Source organism: Coffea arabica, chromosome 3c (assembly GCF_036785885.1).
Source record: "Coffea arabica cultivar ET-39 chromosome 3c, Coffea Arabica ET-39 HiFi, whole genome shotgun sequence".
NCBI lineage: Eukaryota > Viridiplantae > Streptophyta > Magnoliopsida > Gentianales > Rubiaceae > Coffea > Coffea arabica.
In genome coordinates, this window is record NC_092314.1 from 4,390,147 (window position 1) to 4,405,847 (window position 15,701).

General features: G+C 38.7%; 2 protein-coding genes across 2 annotated transcripts; one reads left to right on the top strand and one right to left on the bottom strand.

The window, feature by feature from the left end:
* The first annotated feature begins 2,946 nt into the window (after positions 1-2,946).
* LOC113734262 (deacetoxyvindoline 4-hydroxylase-like) lies at positions 2,947-5,814 on the top strand. Its single transcript, XM_072081962.1, has 3 exons — positions 2,947-3,840; positions 4,129-4,450; positions 5,453-5,814. Exons 1-3 carry the CDS (start codon positions 3,305-3,307, stop codon positions 5,729-5,731), a joined length of 1,137 nt encoding a protein of 378 aa, XP_071938063.1. The 5' UTR covers positions 2,947-3,304; the 3' UTR covers positions 5,732-5,814.
* Positions 5,815-5,918: 104 nt separating this feature from the next.
* On the bottom strand, positions 5,919-7,575 carry LOC140037569 (uncharacterized). The gene is made up of 2 exons (XM_072081963.1): positions 6,951-7,575; positions 5,919-6,597 (listed from the first exon to the last, which is right to left on the bottom strand). Exons 1-2 carry the CDS (start codon positions 7,020-7,022, stop codon positions 6,088-6,090), a joined length of 582 nt encoding a protein of 193 aa, XP_071938064.1. The 5' UTR covers positions 7,023-7,575; the 3' UTR covers positions 5,919-6,087.
* Between the last annotated feature and the right edge of the window lie 8,126 nt (positions 7,576-15,701).

A 15,701-nucleotide genomic window follows, 5' to 3' on the forward strand; every position in this document is an offset into this window, starting at 1 on the left:
CCAATTAAGTTGCGTTTCATTGTCATGCTACTCGATCGATATTCAATATTGCTGATTATTAATCTACTTCATTGTTAGGAGGTTCTTGCTGCCTCTTCCACCCCCCTCCCTTCCCCCCAAACACAACACTAGCAAACTATTCATGCTATTCTAAGAAAAATATATAGCCTTACCATTACCACTGAAATGGGTGAAGTAGTTGGCCGGAAAAGAGAACACAACAATACTAGACAAAACATCAAACCAATTAAAATAGCCAATCAGCACTACACCAATGATTCTTTATTGATTACCATGAACTTTTCTGCAGTAGTTTGGCCAGCCATAAGTCGTTTTCTGACGCCAATTTTCTAGAGTCATTTGGCCAACCATTACTTCCTTTTCCCTGCTACATTTCTTCAAAGTTACCTGGACAGCCACAAATTTATACTGATTCCTCATGAACAAATTATGCTTTCAGTTCCAAAGTGAGTCAACTCTAAATATAAAAAAGAGAGGGAATATTGCCCAAAGAAAAATTAAGAAGACATACATGGTTAGCTTCTTCAATTTTCAACACAAGGGAGAATTTGATGTTACTAGTAGTATCAAAAACTATAGGCCCAAGAATGCCCAGAGAGAATGCATTCAAGCTTCTTGGGCCGATCAAGGAGTTGTTATCGGAAGACAGCCCACTAGTCACCCGAGCAACCATGACCCCAATAATAGAGATACCCCTCGCTATAGTGGCCCATTATTATCACAATTAAGCTGAAAAACACATAACAACCTTAAACATGTAATTTAAGAAATTGATGGTTTTCGAGTTTTGGTCAACTTATTATTGTCAAGATGGATTGTGCCTCCTGCAAAGCTTGCTAAAACTATGATTGTGCTGGAGTTTATATATATTAGTAAGAGTAAATTTTTTTATATTCTGTCAATGTATAATTTTTTTTATATTAAGTAAATTTAAATTGTACTATATAATATGAGTTCAAATTTGAAATTCAAATTATACACATATGATAATGATATGCATCTGTAGTTATAGCGTAAAAAATTTATTACACTATCGATGTATGAAAAGTTAGGATTGATCTTTCTTACATTGTCAGTGTATACACCGACGGGGTTGAATAAATGCCACATTAGTTGAATTTAAACATCAAATTTTATATATATGACATACATCTAGATTCACTTATGTATACACTTGTCAATACATAAAAGATTTATCCAAAAAATTAATCCTACTCATATTAATATTTCTTTTCATATACAAGGGTGAGATTCGGTTAGTGGTATTGGATTGCTACTACATATGGGAGTGGTGTAGCGCTAAGTGCTACATCGGCCTAAGGGTCGGAATTAACGCAAGAATTCGTACATGCTATCTTTAAAATCCTCCACAATTGAGTGGATGGTCTAGGTCATGACATTGGGTTGGACTTTGCGAGGATGCAAAGCCTAATAAAGAAGGGTGAATGTTATATTTTATTGTACATTGAAAAAGTAAGTGTTATAGATTAATACTTAAGTACAGTCTAAGTATTCAAGTTCCATTTTGGACGAACGAGAACGGAGTCCAAATATTGGGATTCGATTGCTAAAACTTTGGCCAATAAAAAATGTAAATAGTAATTTAGGATAAGTACGTTAGTATAACTAATCAATGATTTGTATTAGTATAAATATATAATTATTAATAGGATTAATAATATTATATATACATAATCTGATACTATATATATATATATATATATAGGCAAGTGATGAGACTGGTGTAGAATTCCCCATCCCTATACAATTTTTTAACCGGAGGAGAAAATGAACCCGCGCTGCCACCTCATTCGTATCCCGATCCGGAACGTGAGCTAAGCTACCGCTTTGTGGGTAGACTCTTCAGTCATTTTATCACACAAGGAAAGGCGTAGATTTGCTAGATGTCTTTTGCATCATCACAAAAAAAGAAGAGAGAGAAAAAAATCACTACAAACTGATGCCGGCAATGATGAAATTAAGAGAAGGGAAAAAACACTACAAAGAAAGAAAAGGGAGAAAAAGGGTCCAGATTTGATTGATGAGTTTCGCATCATCACAAATGAAGAAAAGGGCAAAAAAATCACAACAATGTTACGAACTGTTGCCGGCAACTAGGATTGCAAACGGATTGAGAGTTCGATCAATATCGAGCTCGAGTTGGCTCGAGTTGAAATCGAACTTGAAATCGAATTCAAAATATTAAGTTCATTAGACTCGCGAGCTCGAGTATATATATATATATATATTTTTTTATTTTAAGTATATATATATTTTTTATTTTAATAGTAAAATTACATATATTTTTTTTAATATTTTATTATTTATTAAGAAAAAAATATTATTTTATTTATTTTTTAAAAATAAATTTTTTTTTTCGAGCTCAAGGTCGAGATTTAAATTGGCAACTCGTCGAGCTCGAATTCAAGTTTGAGTTCAATAAAATTAAGTCAAGACTCAATTTAATTAGATCAAAATTCGACTCAACTCGATACGTTTGCAGTCCTGCCGGCAACGATGAAATTAAGAAAAGGGAAAAAAGGCCTATTCAGTCATAAAAAGAAAAGGAAAGGCAGAGACTCTTCAGTCATTAATCACATAACTAAAAAAATGTCCAGATTTGCTAGATGTCTTTTGCATCATCACCACGAACCGATGAATCCAAATAGTTAGATAGCTGATGCCGGCGATACCATGGAATCCAAACATAAAGTCAGACAAGAATGATGATGGCATTAGCAGGTTGGCAGGAGGAAAGAAACAGATCCAAGCACGTCTTGTCTGGTTGTCTATCATTTTGTTAGTCAACATTTAGAAATGCTTCGCTTTGCATCTTTTTTCTTTTTTTGGGAATTAATTGCATGGGAAATTAGACTAATTAATAGAACAAAAGATAATATGCTGTAGTAGATACATAGTAACTGGTTGGTTGGATAACTTTTCTTCCCCTGAAACGTTAGAAATTTCATTACACTTTAGGAGCAAAGGCTCCAATAAAGTTTATACAATCTGTGCACTTTAGCACTGAGGATTAAACCACTCCTCGTCACAAAAGATGTCTAAAGCATAATTACTAATTATTCTACTTCTATTTAAACGGCCCTACTTTGCTAGACAAAATGAGCAGCTCTGAAACTAGGAACTAAGGCTACGTTGGATAACCACTTATAGGAAGACCAACCACAGTAACAGTCTGTCCCATGTGTTGAATTTCGAGATAAATGATTCTTTCTGACACATCAAGAATCAGAATTTCACTCCAGCTTCTCTTCTAGCTAAGAAAATGGTTGGCTCAAGCAAGATTGAATTTCAGAGAGAAATTACTCCTGAGAATGATAGACAAAGTGAGGTTCAAGCATTTGATGAGACAAAAGCTGGTGTGAAGGGGATATTTGATGCTGGAATTACAAAGATCCCAAGAATATTTGTCCTTGAGCAGCAGCAGCAACAGCAAGAATTTGGAACAGAACCGATTTCAGGCATATCACAGGACAGAATCCCAGTAATAGATCTTCAAGGCCAGCGAGAAGAAGTTATTGCCAAAGTAAGTAGTGCTTCTGCAGAATGGGGATTTTTTCAGATTGTCAATCATGGGATTCCTGCAAGTATCTTGGACAATATGATTAAGGGTGTGCGCCAGTTTCACGAACAAGATACTGAGGGAAAGAAGCCGTACTACACGCGCGATACGACAAAGAAAATGTCATATAACAGCAATTTTGATCTACATCAAGCACAAGAAGCTAGCTGGAGGGACTCGATTTATGTTGTTATGGCTCCTGACCCCCCTGAGCCTGAAGAGTTGCCCGAAGTGTGCAGGTGCGTAAGGAATAAGGTGCTATGCAAATTCTAATTACTGGAATTTTCGGTGGAAGTAATCAAATTAAGCAATAGCTCAAGATGCTAGCCTTTTAACGATAGAGTGCAGTCAAAACTCAATACTAGATCAGCATAATAAGCAGCTATTGAACTTGTATCAACGTCTTAAATCTCAGGCCACATATATGCTACTTTTTATGGATAAATCTTTAAAGCTACCAGTTTTCTATCAACTTCGATGTTCATTCATTTCTCCAATCCTCAATTTAACACTTCTTCGGTACGCAGGGATGTAATAATTGAATATGCTGAGTTTATGATGAAGTTAGCGCATATTATGTTTGAATTGCTATCCGAGGCACTTGGTCTGAAGCCAGACCATCTGAAGAATATAGATTGTGCTAAAGGACTTTTCATCCTAGGTCATTACTATCCTCCATGCCCTGAACCAGAGTGCACCATGGGCTTAAGAGACCACACAGATAGTGGCTTCTTAACAATACTTTTGCAAGACCAAATAGGTGGCCTCCAAGTCCTCCATGAAGATCAATGGATAGATGTACCTTTCTTGCCTGGTGCTTTAATTGTCAACATTGCAGATCTTCTGCAGGCAAGTATCTCGTGCATGAATCACCAACCTTGTTCTATTTGCATTACTTTCGCAATGATCTGATTTTAACCAGCTATAACTTCCTCGATAACTACCCCTCCCTTCCTCCCCCCGAAGAAAACTGATTCCTTTTTTTTTTTTGTTTTTAATACTGAAACAATAGATTGTTATTGATTGAGAGCTAAACTGTACAATTCTCGAGCATAGGCATGTTGAGCTTTACAAACATGTACTAAGACACGGAGGAAACCAGCATTCCTCATCTTGTGTTAAACAAACAGCATAATTGCTAATCATTCTACTTCTTATACTACTCTCATTTGAGGACAGAATAAATGAGCATTTCAAAAACAGCAATCTTAATGTATGGATGTCCTCCATTTGAGCAAAAAGTCTAACATCCATAGTTTTCTTGGTCTTCAAAAGATGTAGTAGTAGCTTATGTGATGAAATTTCCAGTTTGACTGCCTGCCAGTGTTGCTCCATTGCTTTGCTCAGTGCCAGTTTAATGGCTTGTGCGTAATCCAGCAGCATCTCGCCCGTACTTCCTTCTCGCAAGGCCCAAACAACTTGTGCATTATCAGCCTTCGAGGCAATTATGCCTATCACTACCTATCCCTAGCACCTTGTTTTCTTTCTGGCTGCTGATTTCAATGCTTATGGACATGCAATTGCCATCATCAGTGTTTGTCTGCGCTTCCTATTCCACTGTTGTTGTTTTCTAAATGCTTACTCGTTTATCCATTTCCTGAGCTGCTACAAACTCTATCCATTCTGATTGAGCTTTCTGTACAATTTCACAAGGGTGCTGGTGTTTACCGTTAAAAATGCTATCATTCCTTGCTTTCCACAGTTGCCAAAGAATGTTGACTGTAAGCACTATGTGGTCAGCACCTCCCGTTTTGCTTTTAGCTTCAAACTGATTCCTCCCTTTTGCTATATTTTGGTTCAAAACTAAATTTCTCTTATTGAATATACTCATTTTTCCCATGACTCATGCAGCTGGTCACCAATGATAAGTTCAGAAGTGTAAACCACAGAGTTCTCGCGAAACAAGAAGGCCCTAGAATTTCAGTGGCAAGTTTCTTCAGGACACATCTTGATCAAGAAGAGAGTACGCTAAGGATTTATGGACCAATTAAAGAGCTATTATCAGAAGAAAACCCACCACTGTATAGAGAGACCACAGCCAAAGAGATGCTTACGCACCGTTACAACGATGGCCTGAATAAAGCCCCACTTTTATCGCATTTTAGGTTGAATGCTACCATGAAAACATGAAATTTGCTATTGTTCGTAAGTTCAGTGTTCTCTTAAACCTTTTGCTGCAGTGAAGATGAATCAATATGTTCTATTTTTTATCATATGCATGTCACTTACTACTGTATATTAAATCTTGATGATTACAACGACTTGTTTCTTCTACTGCATATCTAGGAGGTTCATGCTGCCTTGCTTCTCCTCCCCATTCGTAAATTGGCCATGCTATAATGGATCAAACGATTAGCTTGAAAGGCCAATCGTAAAACACGAACCAAGAACAATAAAGATCAATATCTACTACATTGGTTCGAATTTACAAAAGCAGAAATCTACTTCAGCGAAATATGAAACCGACTAAAATTAGCTTATGATCACTAGATCAGTGGTTCTTTTTTCACCATGAACCTGTCTAGAGTTGTTTGGCCAGCCTTTAGTCCTTTTTTTATCCCACACTTCTCCGGAGTCACTTGGTCAAGCATTACTGGCTTTTCCATGCCACATTTCTGCAGAGTTGTTTGGCCAGCCAAAAGTTTATACGGATTCTTCTTACATCTTCCCTTAAAATGATTCCACAAACCACTGGTTCCATTTTTGTTAGAGCAACAAGCATATTCAGCTCCACAATAATTGCAAGCAGCCTTGTTCCTATCAGATTCCAATCTAGTAAAATGAAACCATATCTCACTCCTACTTTTCGGATATACCTTCATCCTTTTCAGGGGTTGAGGAGGCAGAGGCGGTATAGGCCTGTCCCTGAACTTTGAAGTCGTTTGAGTACCTTCAGTTGAAGCAGCTCCAGTATTTCCTCCAACATTTGCACAAGAATTCTCTGAACTGCTCTGCCCATTCAGTTTGTCAACGTAGCTATTTATCTTTCCCTCCAACTAAGAGAAAAATATTCCATATGACAAAAAAAGAAATAAGTGGTTATGAAAGGTAATTGGCTTGAATAGCTTTGCATAATCAAGTGTTCAAACTCATATCCAAATTCCATTCTACCAAAAAGGGGGAAAAATCCAATTTTTATCCTATCAGGAGGAAGGGGGGGTGATTCCAGTAAGGAGAATTGAATAATAAAAGAAGGGCAAAAAGAAGAAGAAAAAAGACCCCATTTCTCTTGTCACTTCTGAGACGTTTATTCTATAATTGATAATTCAAGAATTTCATAGGATGCAAATGGTTAGCTACCAAGAAGGGAAAAAAAGAAAAAGAAAAACATTAAAAAATGAGAAGGTACCATTGATGGGGGGCTGGGGCTGAGACTGATACCGGCGGGAGATTCAGAATTTGACTTCTCTAGACTACTCATGATTCAGTAAAAGCCTTAATACGTCATTTTTCCTTGAGAGAGAGAGAGAGAAAGAGAGAGAGGGGAAGGAAGACGGGCGGTGGCGCTCGCCAGAGAAAGGGTGTCTCGGAGACTTGGCGGGCTGGGTTCAATTGGAAGTGAAGTTGAAGAATGGAGACTTGGCATTTTAGCACCTCTATGTCTTGAAAAAGGAAGAGAAACTTCGAAAAAAACGTTTCTTGAATCCTGAAAAAAAAAAAGAAAAGGAGGTTGTTCCCGCCTTTTCGCGCCAGTGTGGATTTCATTTCATCATCGGTTCACGGTTCTCGGTCTTCGGTTACCCGGTTCCGATCATATCATAAAATTTTGTAAACATCAACAAGTTTCCCGTTTGGCCGTTTCTGCATGACAACCACGAGAACATCCCTTGAGTAATTCTTTCCCTGCCAGCACAAAAAGACTCAACACCATGGTATGCATGAACAGCAGGGGAGATCATTCTTCAGGTTCAGGCAAGTTTTTGTTGGCAGTTAATTAGTAGTTCAAAAGCCATCTTTCTTTCTTGCTTGTTTATTAGTACTTTGAAAATGAAAGAGACACCAACAGGGGAATCCCTTTTACTGCCTTTTTATCATAACCATTATGCTGACGGACTAGGCAGCTTATATCCTCTCAAGGTATTATACTTTTGATGCAATTAAGAATTATCGTACCTTGACATCTGATTGTATGCCATGTGTCTTTCTGCAAATGCAACCTGTTAAAATATGATAAAGGGATCCAAGCCTCCAGGCTCCAACTCTTCCGTTGATGATCAAATAACTCATTTTGAGGTTAGTCAGATTGACAAGGGAATTCTTAATTTTGGAGAATTAGAAGTGCATTAGAAAAACAGTTGATTTTAAAGTTGAGAGACAAGCCAAACATTCTGAACTTTTTCTTGATGTTTTCACTGAATGACGACATGCAGTGGAACCTGAATCATTTTAACATCTTAAATCAAATGCTTTGGACAACATGAATTGGCTTAAGACTATTTCGATACAATGATAAGACAATTGAATAAAATGGCATTTACTACCTAAACTTTGGTTTTGCTTTTTGAGATTTGGAGCTTCCATTGAATTGTGAATGAACAGACCATTTTTATTATTTTGTACATAGATTAAGAAGTTCTTAGGGCTTTTCTTGGAGTGTTTGCTGGACAATACTTAAAGTTTGAACCTTAGCTTTTGATAATCACCTCTAGAAAAACAGTGAGAAGCGAGAAATGTTTCCACAATGTGAGTTTCATCGTGTAAAATTATGCTATTCTAAGTTGCTACAGCCTGCGGGTACATATTGTTTGCTCGCGAAGATTGTCCCTGAATCTTACTTGAAGGTTTCCTCAAAAAAAAAAAAAAAAAAAAAACTTGAAAATTAAAGTAGAAATTTGTGTTTGTTGAAGCATATATCTTCATAGAGATATAACCAGATCAGACCACTTGTTTCTTTATTTTTATTATTATTATGATCATGTTTGTTGTTGTTTCTTGTCAAAATTGATTAGCAATGCTAGTTTCTTCGTGGAGAATCCGCAGGTTTATCAAAACCTACTGTTCACTTTACTACAGAAAAATGCTTGATCGAACATCACCAATTGCCACATTTCAAGGTGTCTAAACGTATCACAGTATTCTCTCAGTTCCATTGAAAATATCATACTTTCCATTTTGAAATGTTCCTAAACAATTGTCGTGTTAAAAAAGTTAAAACACCTTTTAATCTCTTTTTTTAATACAACCATTCTTTCTAGAGATAATTGTACAAACCTCTCCTGAGGTTTCTAACACTAGCACTTGTCTCCTCTGTGGTTTAAGAAATAGCACTAGCACTTGACATGTATGTAAAAATTGAATTTCAAATTCAAATTTTATATAGTTGTCATTCATCCAACGCTGATAGTGTATATATTGTCAGTGTAGAAAAGATTAATCCAAATACAAAACCTATCAATTTTTCTTTCGTAAAAATATTAGTGTAATGCTTTTTCAATTTTAGTTACAAACATTTATTTATTTTGCATAAATTAAATGATTCAGAATAAAATGCCCATAAAGAGCCGATATTTTGTTCATGTAATGAAGGAAAGTCATAAAGAATTAATAATTTATATTCCATTTCTTTTCTTCTTTTTTTAATATTTAATTTGTATTAAATGGATAACCTACCGGTTTCCTTTTTGTAAGAATATTACTGTAATACTTTTTGAATTTTACTTACAAACATTGATGTATTTATCATAAATTAAATATTTGAGAATAAAATGCCCATAAAGAGTTGGTACTTTAAATATGTAATATCCATTTGCCCATAAAACTACACCCCTTAAAGTTTATTAATTGTTAATTAATTTGTATTGTTTTGTCATTCCTTTGCTAATGCTACTTGGCATGTAGCACAAAGGGCAAATCTGGCACAAATTTCACATCTCACCCCCCAAAACAATATTTTAATGGCGCTTTTTCTAACTTGGACTAAATATGTAAAGAATCAATAAGTTCAAGGGAGGCCAATGCTATTTTTTAAATCACAGAGGAGATAAATGCTAGTGTCAGAAACCTCAGGGGAGATTTCTGCAATTTTCCTTCCTTTCTAATCATATTCATGTTATCATTCAAATTTAAATTTTGAATTTGTGAAATTAACTTAGAAAGAGAAATACAAATATCACAATCAAAGTATTATTATTAAAAAATTAATTTTTTCAAATACGACTAAATAAATGGAACGAAGGGAGTATTAATCAGCACAACTACAACCGACAACAGCATTAAGTTTAACGCAAATTAAGAAATAATTGTACCAAATCCTTTTTCTCGAGAAATGGTTTTTCCCTCGAGATTTGGAGCCTAATCAGTGGACCAACCTTTTAATACTCTTTTGACATTCTTGCGGCTTAGCTTGCAAACAAGCAGATGATTTGTTGGCGTTACTACAGCGAAGTTGGCTACAGCCTACAAGTGCTACTGCAGCGAAGTTCGGTCTACCGTATTCATGACAACTTGCCTACCTCTTTTACTTCTCCAAACCAAAAATTATGTCATCCTTTCCTCATGGATTTGTCTAGCTATTTCATTCTAAAATCCAACTTCAAAGCCAAAAAGTGAAAGGGACAAATTACACCTCAGGGTATAATGGATCAATACAGGCTTTGATGACCTAAAGTTTTGATATTTACACCTTTAACATTGTCATGGAGTAGGAAGGAAATACAGAAGTCGTGATCCAGAATAACGGAAAGGCGTGTTCCAGCTTGAAGGAAGAGGAAGGCGTGTTCCAGTTTGTGTGAAAAGCGCAACTGCTTAGCTAGAAGAAGAAAGGCGTGACTTACAAATCACGCCTTCTACCTGATATAACAGAATTATGCTTCTGTTATGCGCAAGTGGAGCTGATGATTCCAGAACTTCCACACAGCCTCACCTGATTAGCTAGTTTAGAAGTTAGTTAGTCTGAAAATGCTATAAATGGCTGAAGAATCCGAGAGTTAGATTAGATTTTTGAGATATTAATTTCCATTGTTTGTAGCAGAAATTGGCTCTGCCAATTTCCCTCCCTTTTCTTTTTCAAATTCCTTCAAATCTTTCCTCTTCGATCCTATATCCGTGGATTCTATCTCTGTAATTGATTTACCAATTGTCAATCAGAATTGAAGTTCCAATATTCATTACCAATTCCTGTTCAACCAGAATCATTAAGGGTTAATTCTTCTTCTGCTGCAACTAAATCTGTCACCATTGCTGTAATTAGGTTCAATACCATAACAGTGGTATCAGAGCTTAGCTACGAGCCATTGGGATGTCAAAATCTCAGGAGGAGGCGTTAAAGAAGGATATCTCTGAGCTAGGCAGTGTGGTCAAGGTGTTGGGACATAGACAAGAAAGCACAGAAAGAACTCTTAAAAATCTAGACCAAAAATATGAGAGTATGATGGCTATGATGGCTCAGATGATGGCAAAATTTAATGACAGGGACAAGGAGGCAGAAAGCAGTAACTCCATCGAGGGACCTAGCAAGTTAGCAACACAGGAGGAAGGCTGTGGCAGATCAGAGTGGAGAGAAACCAGGTCCTACACCAGAATGCCTAAAGTGGAGTTACCTAACTTCACAGGAGACAATCCCAGGGAATGGATCCGTAAGGCTAACAAGTTCTTCAAAATCAATGGAGTGGAGGAAAACATGAAATCTGAGATTGCTGAGCTATACCTAAGGGACAGAGCTGATACCTGGTTCCATGGAGTATTCAGTGGCAGGGGAACCATTCCATGGACAGAACTGGCTACTGCTCTGTGCAAAAGGTTTGGGGAGGGTACACCAGAGGAAGCTATTGAAGAATTCAACAAGCTTAGGCAGGAAGGATCCATAGCAGACTACCTGGAAAGGTTCGAGCTACTCAAAGCACTGGTAGTCAATGAGGAAGGAAGAGAGACTGAACCTGAAGTTTTCTGTGATTGCATTGAAGGCAAAATTGGGGATGAACATATGGAAATCTCCATCAATGCTCTAGCAGGAGGTAGTGAGTACAAAACTATTAAATTAAAGGGGTTAGTAAAAGGGAGAACTATCACTGCACTTATTGACAGTGGTAGCACTCACTGTTTCCTGGATGCACAACTGGCTAGCAACCTGAAACTGGTTAGTAGTGGTCCACCCCTAGTTGTTAAGGTAGCCAATGGGAAAAAGGTTCAGTCCAGCAGCCTAGCTAAACCTGTAGTGTGGAGGATGCAAGGCTATGAATTTCAGCACCAGTTCAATACACTGAAGCTAGGAGGATGTGATATGGTGCTGGGAGTAGACTGGCTGGCTAGATTCAGTCCTATGGAGTTTGACTTCAAGGGGCTTAGTGTGAAGTTCAGAAAAGGGACACAGCAGGTGGAACTGAAGGGGGAGAGGGACCAGGTGCAGCTGAGGTTGATCAAAGGGAGTAGATTGCACAAATGGGCCAGGAAACAGGCCTATGGAATTATAGCTCAGCTCAGTGCAGTCCAGGAGGAGGTACAGGCCAATGCTACTACACCCCCAGAGTTGGAAGAGGTACTGCAGGATTTTGAGGAGGTATTCAAAGAACCTCAAGGGCTGCCCCCTGAGAGGGGTCATGATCATTCCATTACCCTTCAAGAGGGGTCCAAACCTTTCCAGATCAGACCGTACAGGTGTCCCTATATTCAAAAGACTGAGATTGAGAAGCTGGTGCAAGAAATGTTGGGAAATGGTATCATTCAGCACAGTAACAGCCCCTTTGCATCCCCTGTACTTCTGGTAAAAAAGAAGGATGGCACCTGGAGATTCTGTGTTGATTATAGGCAGTTAAAGGAACTGACAGTCAAAAACAAATATCCTATACCCCTTATTGACGAACTTTTGGATGAATTGTCAGGATCCAAATACTTCACCAAGATAGATTTGAGGGCAGGCTATTTCCAGATCAGAGTAAAGGCGGCAGACACTCCCAAGACTGCATTTAGAACTCACCAGGGGCTCTACGAGTTCAAAGTGATGCCATTTGGGCTCACCAATGCCCCTGCTACTTTCCAAAGTCTGATGAACCATGTATTCCAAAAACAGTTAAGGAAATTTGTGCTAGTCTTTTTTGATGATATCTTGATATATAGCTCAAGTTTGCAGGAACATTTGAAACATGTCACAGTAGTGATGAACATCCTCAGAGAACACCAGCTGTATGCCAAAAGGAGCAAATGTGCCTTTGGCCAAACACAGGTGGAGTACCTGGGACACATCATCTCTGCTGAAGGAGTAAAGACTGACCCTGAGAAAATTGCAGGTATGGTGAACTGGCCTAAACCAGCAAATGTGAAACAACTGAGAGGGTTCCTTGGCCTAACAAGGTACTATAGGAGATTTGTCAAGGGTTATGGTAGTATAGCTCGACCTTTGACTGCACTATTGAAGAAAGACAGCTTCCAATGGGGACCAGAAGCAGAGGAGGCATTTCAGAAGCTCAAAGGGGCCATGTGTGACACACCTGTCTTGGCTCTACCTGACTTCAACCAGCCCTTTGTAGTAGAAACTGATGCCTGTTACAATGGGATAGGGGCAGTATTAATGCAGAACAGGAGACCTCTAGCCTATATCAGTCAAGGATTAGGGCCAAGGAATATGGGGCTATCTATCTATGAGAAGGAACTATTGGCACTAGTTACAGCAGTTACCAAATGGAGGCACTACCTGGAGGGCCAGCACTTCATCATCAACACGGATCAACAGAGCTTAAAGTACCTATTGGAGCAAAGAATCACCACTCCCTTGCAGCAAAAGTGGTTGACCAAGCTCATGGGGATGAGTTATGAGATCCACTACAAGAAAGGTAAGGAGAATGTGGTAGTAGATGGCCTTTCCAGGAGGGGGGATCCAGGCCTGGAGTGTACTGCAATAACTACCATAGTACCGGAATGGATCAAGGAGGTGATTAATAGCTACCAAGGAGATGACTGGGCACAGAATATCATCAGGGAGGTTTTACTAAAACCAGACCTGATTGCCAACCACAGCTATCAGAATGGTATACTAAAGTTTAAAGGAAGGGTAGTAGTGGGATCAGGAGGGGAGATAAGGAAAAAGCTGATCAACACCTTACATGACTCCCAATTGGGAGGACATTCTGGGATTCAGGCCAGTTTCATGAGGGCCAAGCAGTTATTCTATTGGCCAGGCATGCACAGAGACATCAAAACAGCAATCCTGGAATGTGATGTCTGCAGGAAGTGTAAGGATGAGCATGTCTCCTATCCAGGGCTCCTACAACCCTTGCCAATTCCACAGTACCCCTGGAGCCACATCACTATGGATTTCATTGAAGGATTACCTAACTCTGAAGGGAAGGATACCATCATGGTAGTAGTGGACAGATACACTAAGTATGCTCACTTTCTGAGCACCTCACATCCTTATGATGCCCCAAGGATCACCAGGATTTTTCTAGATGGAGTGGTCAAGTTGCATGGAATACCCCAGAGTATGCTATCAGACAGGGATAGAGTCTTCACCAGTCAGTTCTGGAGAGAACTGTTTACATTCCTGGGAACTACATTGGACCACAGTACCGCCTACCATCCACAGTCTGATGGCCAGACTGAAAGGGTCAATCAGGTCCTGGAAATGTACCTCAGGTGTTTTTCACATTTGGAGCCACAGAAGTGGAATCATTGGCTGACTATGGCTGAATGGTGGTATAACACCAGCTACCATACAGCCATCCAAATGACCCCTTTTGAGGCTCTATATGGGCAGGCACCCCCCCAGTTAGCTATAGGGCCTTATACTCAGGCCAAGGTAGCTGTTGTTGGGGACTACTTGAGGGAGAGACACAAGGTTGACATCATGCTGAAGCAAAATCTAAAGCTAGCTCAGGAGAGGATGAAAAAGTACGCAGACGAAAGCAGGAGTGAAAGAAGGTTTGATATAGGTAATTGGGTATACCTGCGGTTACAGCCTTACAGGCAAAGTTCAGTAGCCATGCGAGGTAACACTAAGTTATCAGCACGCTACTATGGGCCATATGAAGTAATAGAGAGGATGGGGGAGGTTGCATACAGGCTCAGATTACCAGCAGATTCCAAGATTCATCCTGTTTTCCATGTCTCTCTGTTGAAAAGGAAGGTTGGGAACCAGACCACACCTGTCTTACAACTACCAGAAACAGATGGGAGGGGGCACCTAAGAATCAAACCAGTTGCAATGCTAGAACGAAGAACAGTCAAGAGGAAGAATGCAGCTGCTGTTCAATGGTTGGTACATTGGTGGGGAACAGATCCAGCAGAGGCAACATGGGAGTTTGCAGACGAAATTAGGAAGCAATTCCCTCATTTCCAATCTTGAGGACAAGATTCTTTAAAGGGGGAGGCTCTGTCATGGAGTAGGAAGGAAATACAGAAGTCGTGATCCAGAATAACGGAAAGGCGTGTTCCAGCTTGAACGAAGAGGAAGGCGTGTTCCAGTTTGTATGAAAAGCGCAGCTGCTTAGCTAGAAGAAGAAAGGCGTGACTTACAAATCACGCCTTCTACCTGATATAACAGAATTATGCATCTGTTATGCGCAAGTGGAGCTGATGATTCCAGAACTTCCACACGGCCTCACCTGATTAGCTAGTTTAGAAGTTAGTTAGTCTGAAAATGCTATAAATGGCTGAAGAATCCGAGAGTTAGATTAGATTTTTGAGATATTAATTTCCATTGTTTGTAGCAGAAATTGGCTCTGCCAATTTCCCTCCCTTTTCTTTTTCAAATTCCTTCAAATCTTTCCTCTTCGATCCTATATCCGTGGATTCTATCTCTGTAATTGATTTACCAATTGTCAATCAGAATTGAAGTTCCAATATTCATTACCAATTCCTGTTCAACCAGAATCATTAAGGGTTAATTCTTCTTCTGCTGCAACTAAATCTGTCACCATTGCTGTAATTAGGTTCAATACCATAACAAACATCTTCTTTCTACACCTTTTTTTCCTTCTTTTCTTCAAAATAATTTTTGAATCATTTGGTTTCTATTGGAAACTCTTCAAGAAAAAGTAATAAGTACTGCAATTTTCAAGGAGAACATGTGGGATGAGCCATATTACATTTTTATTGCAATAAGAGTTTTAATCTTGTGACAGGAGATTAGCTTCCAGTAATTGCCCAAATGGATATGCCATGTCCCTTT

Bases quoted from the DNA above. Each gene is read 5' to 3' on its own strand.
- LOC140037569 (XM_072081963.1), bottom strand. From the start codon at position 7,022: ATGAGTAGTCTAGAGAAGTCAAATTCTGAATCTCCCGCCGGTATCAGT. The intron at 6,598-6,950 runs GTACCTTCTCAT...TTTTTCTCTTAG, and splicing joins GCCCCAGCCCCCCATCAATG to TTGGAGGGAAAGATAAATAG.
- LOC113734262 (XM_072081962.1), top strand. From the start codon at position 3,305: ATGGTTGGCTCAAGCAAGATTGAATTTCAGAGAGAAATTACTCCTGAG. The intron at 3,841-4,128 runs GTGCGTAAGGAA...TTCGGTACGCAG, and splicing joins GAGTTGCCCGAAGTGTGCAG to GGATGTAATAATTGAATATG. The intron at 4,451-5,452 runs GCAAGTATCTCG...TGACTCATGCAG, and splicing joins ACATTGCAGATCTTCTGCAG to CTGGTCACCAATGATAAGTT.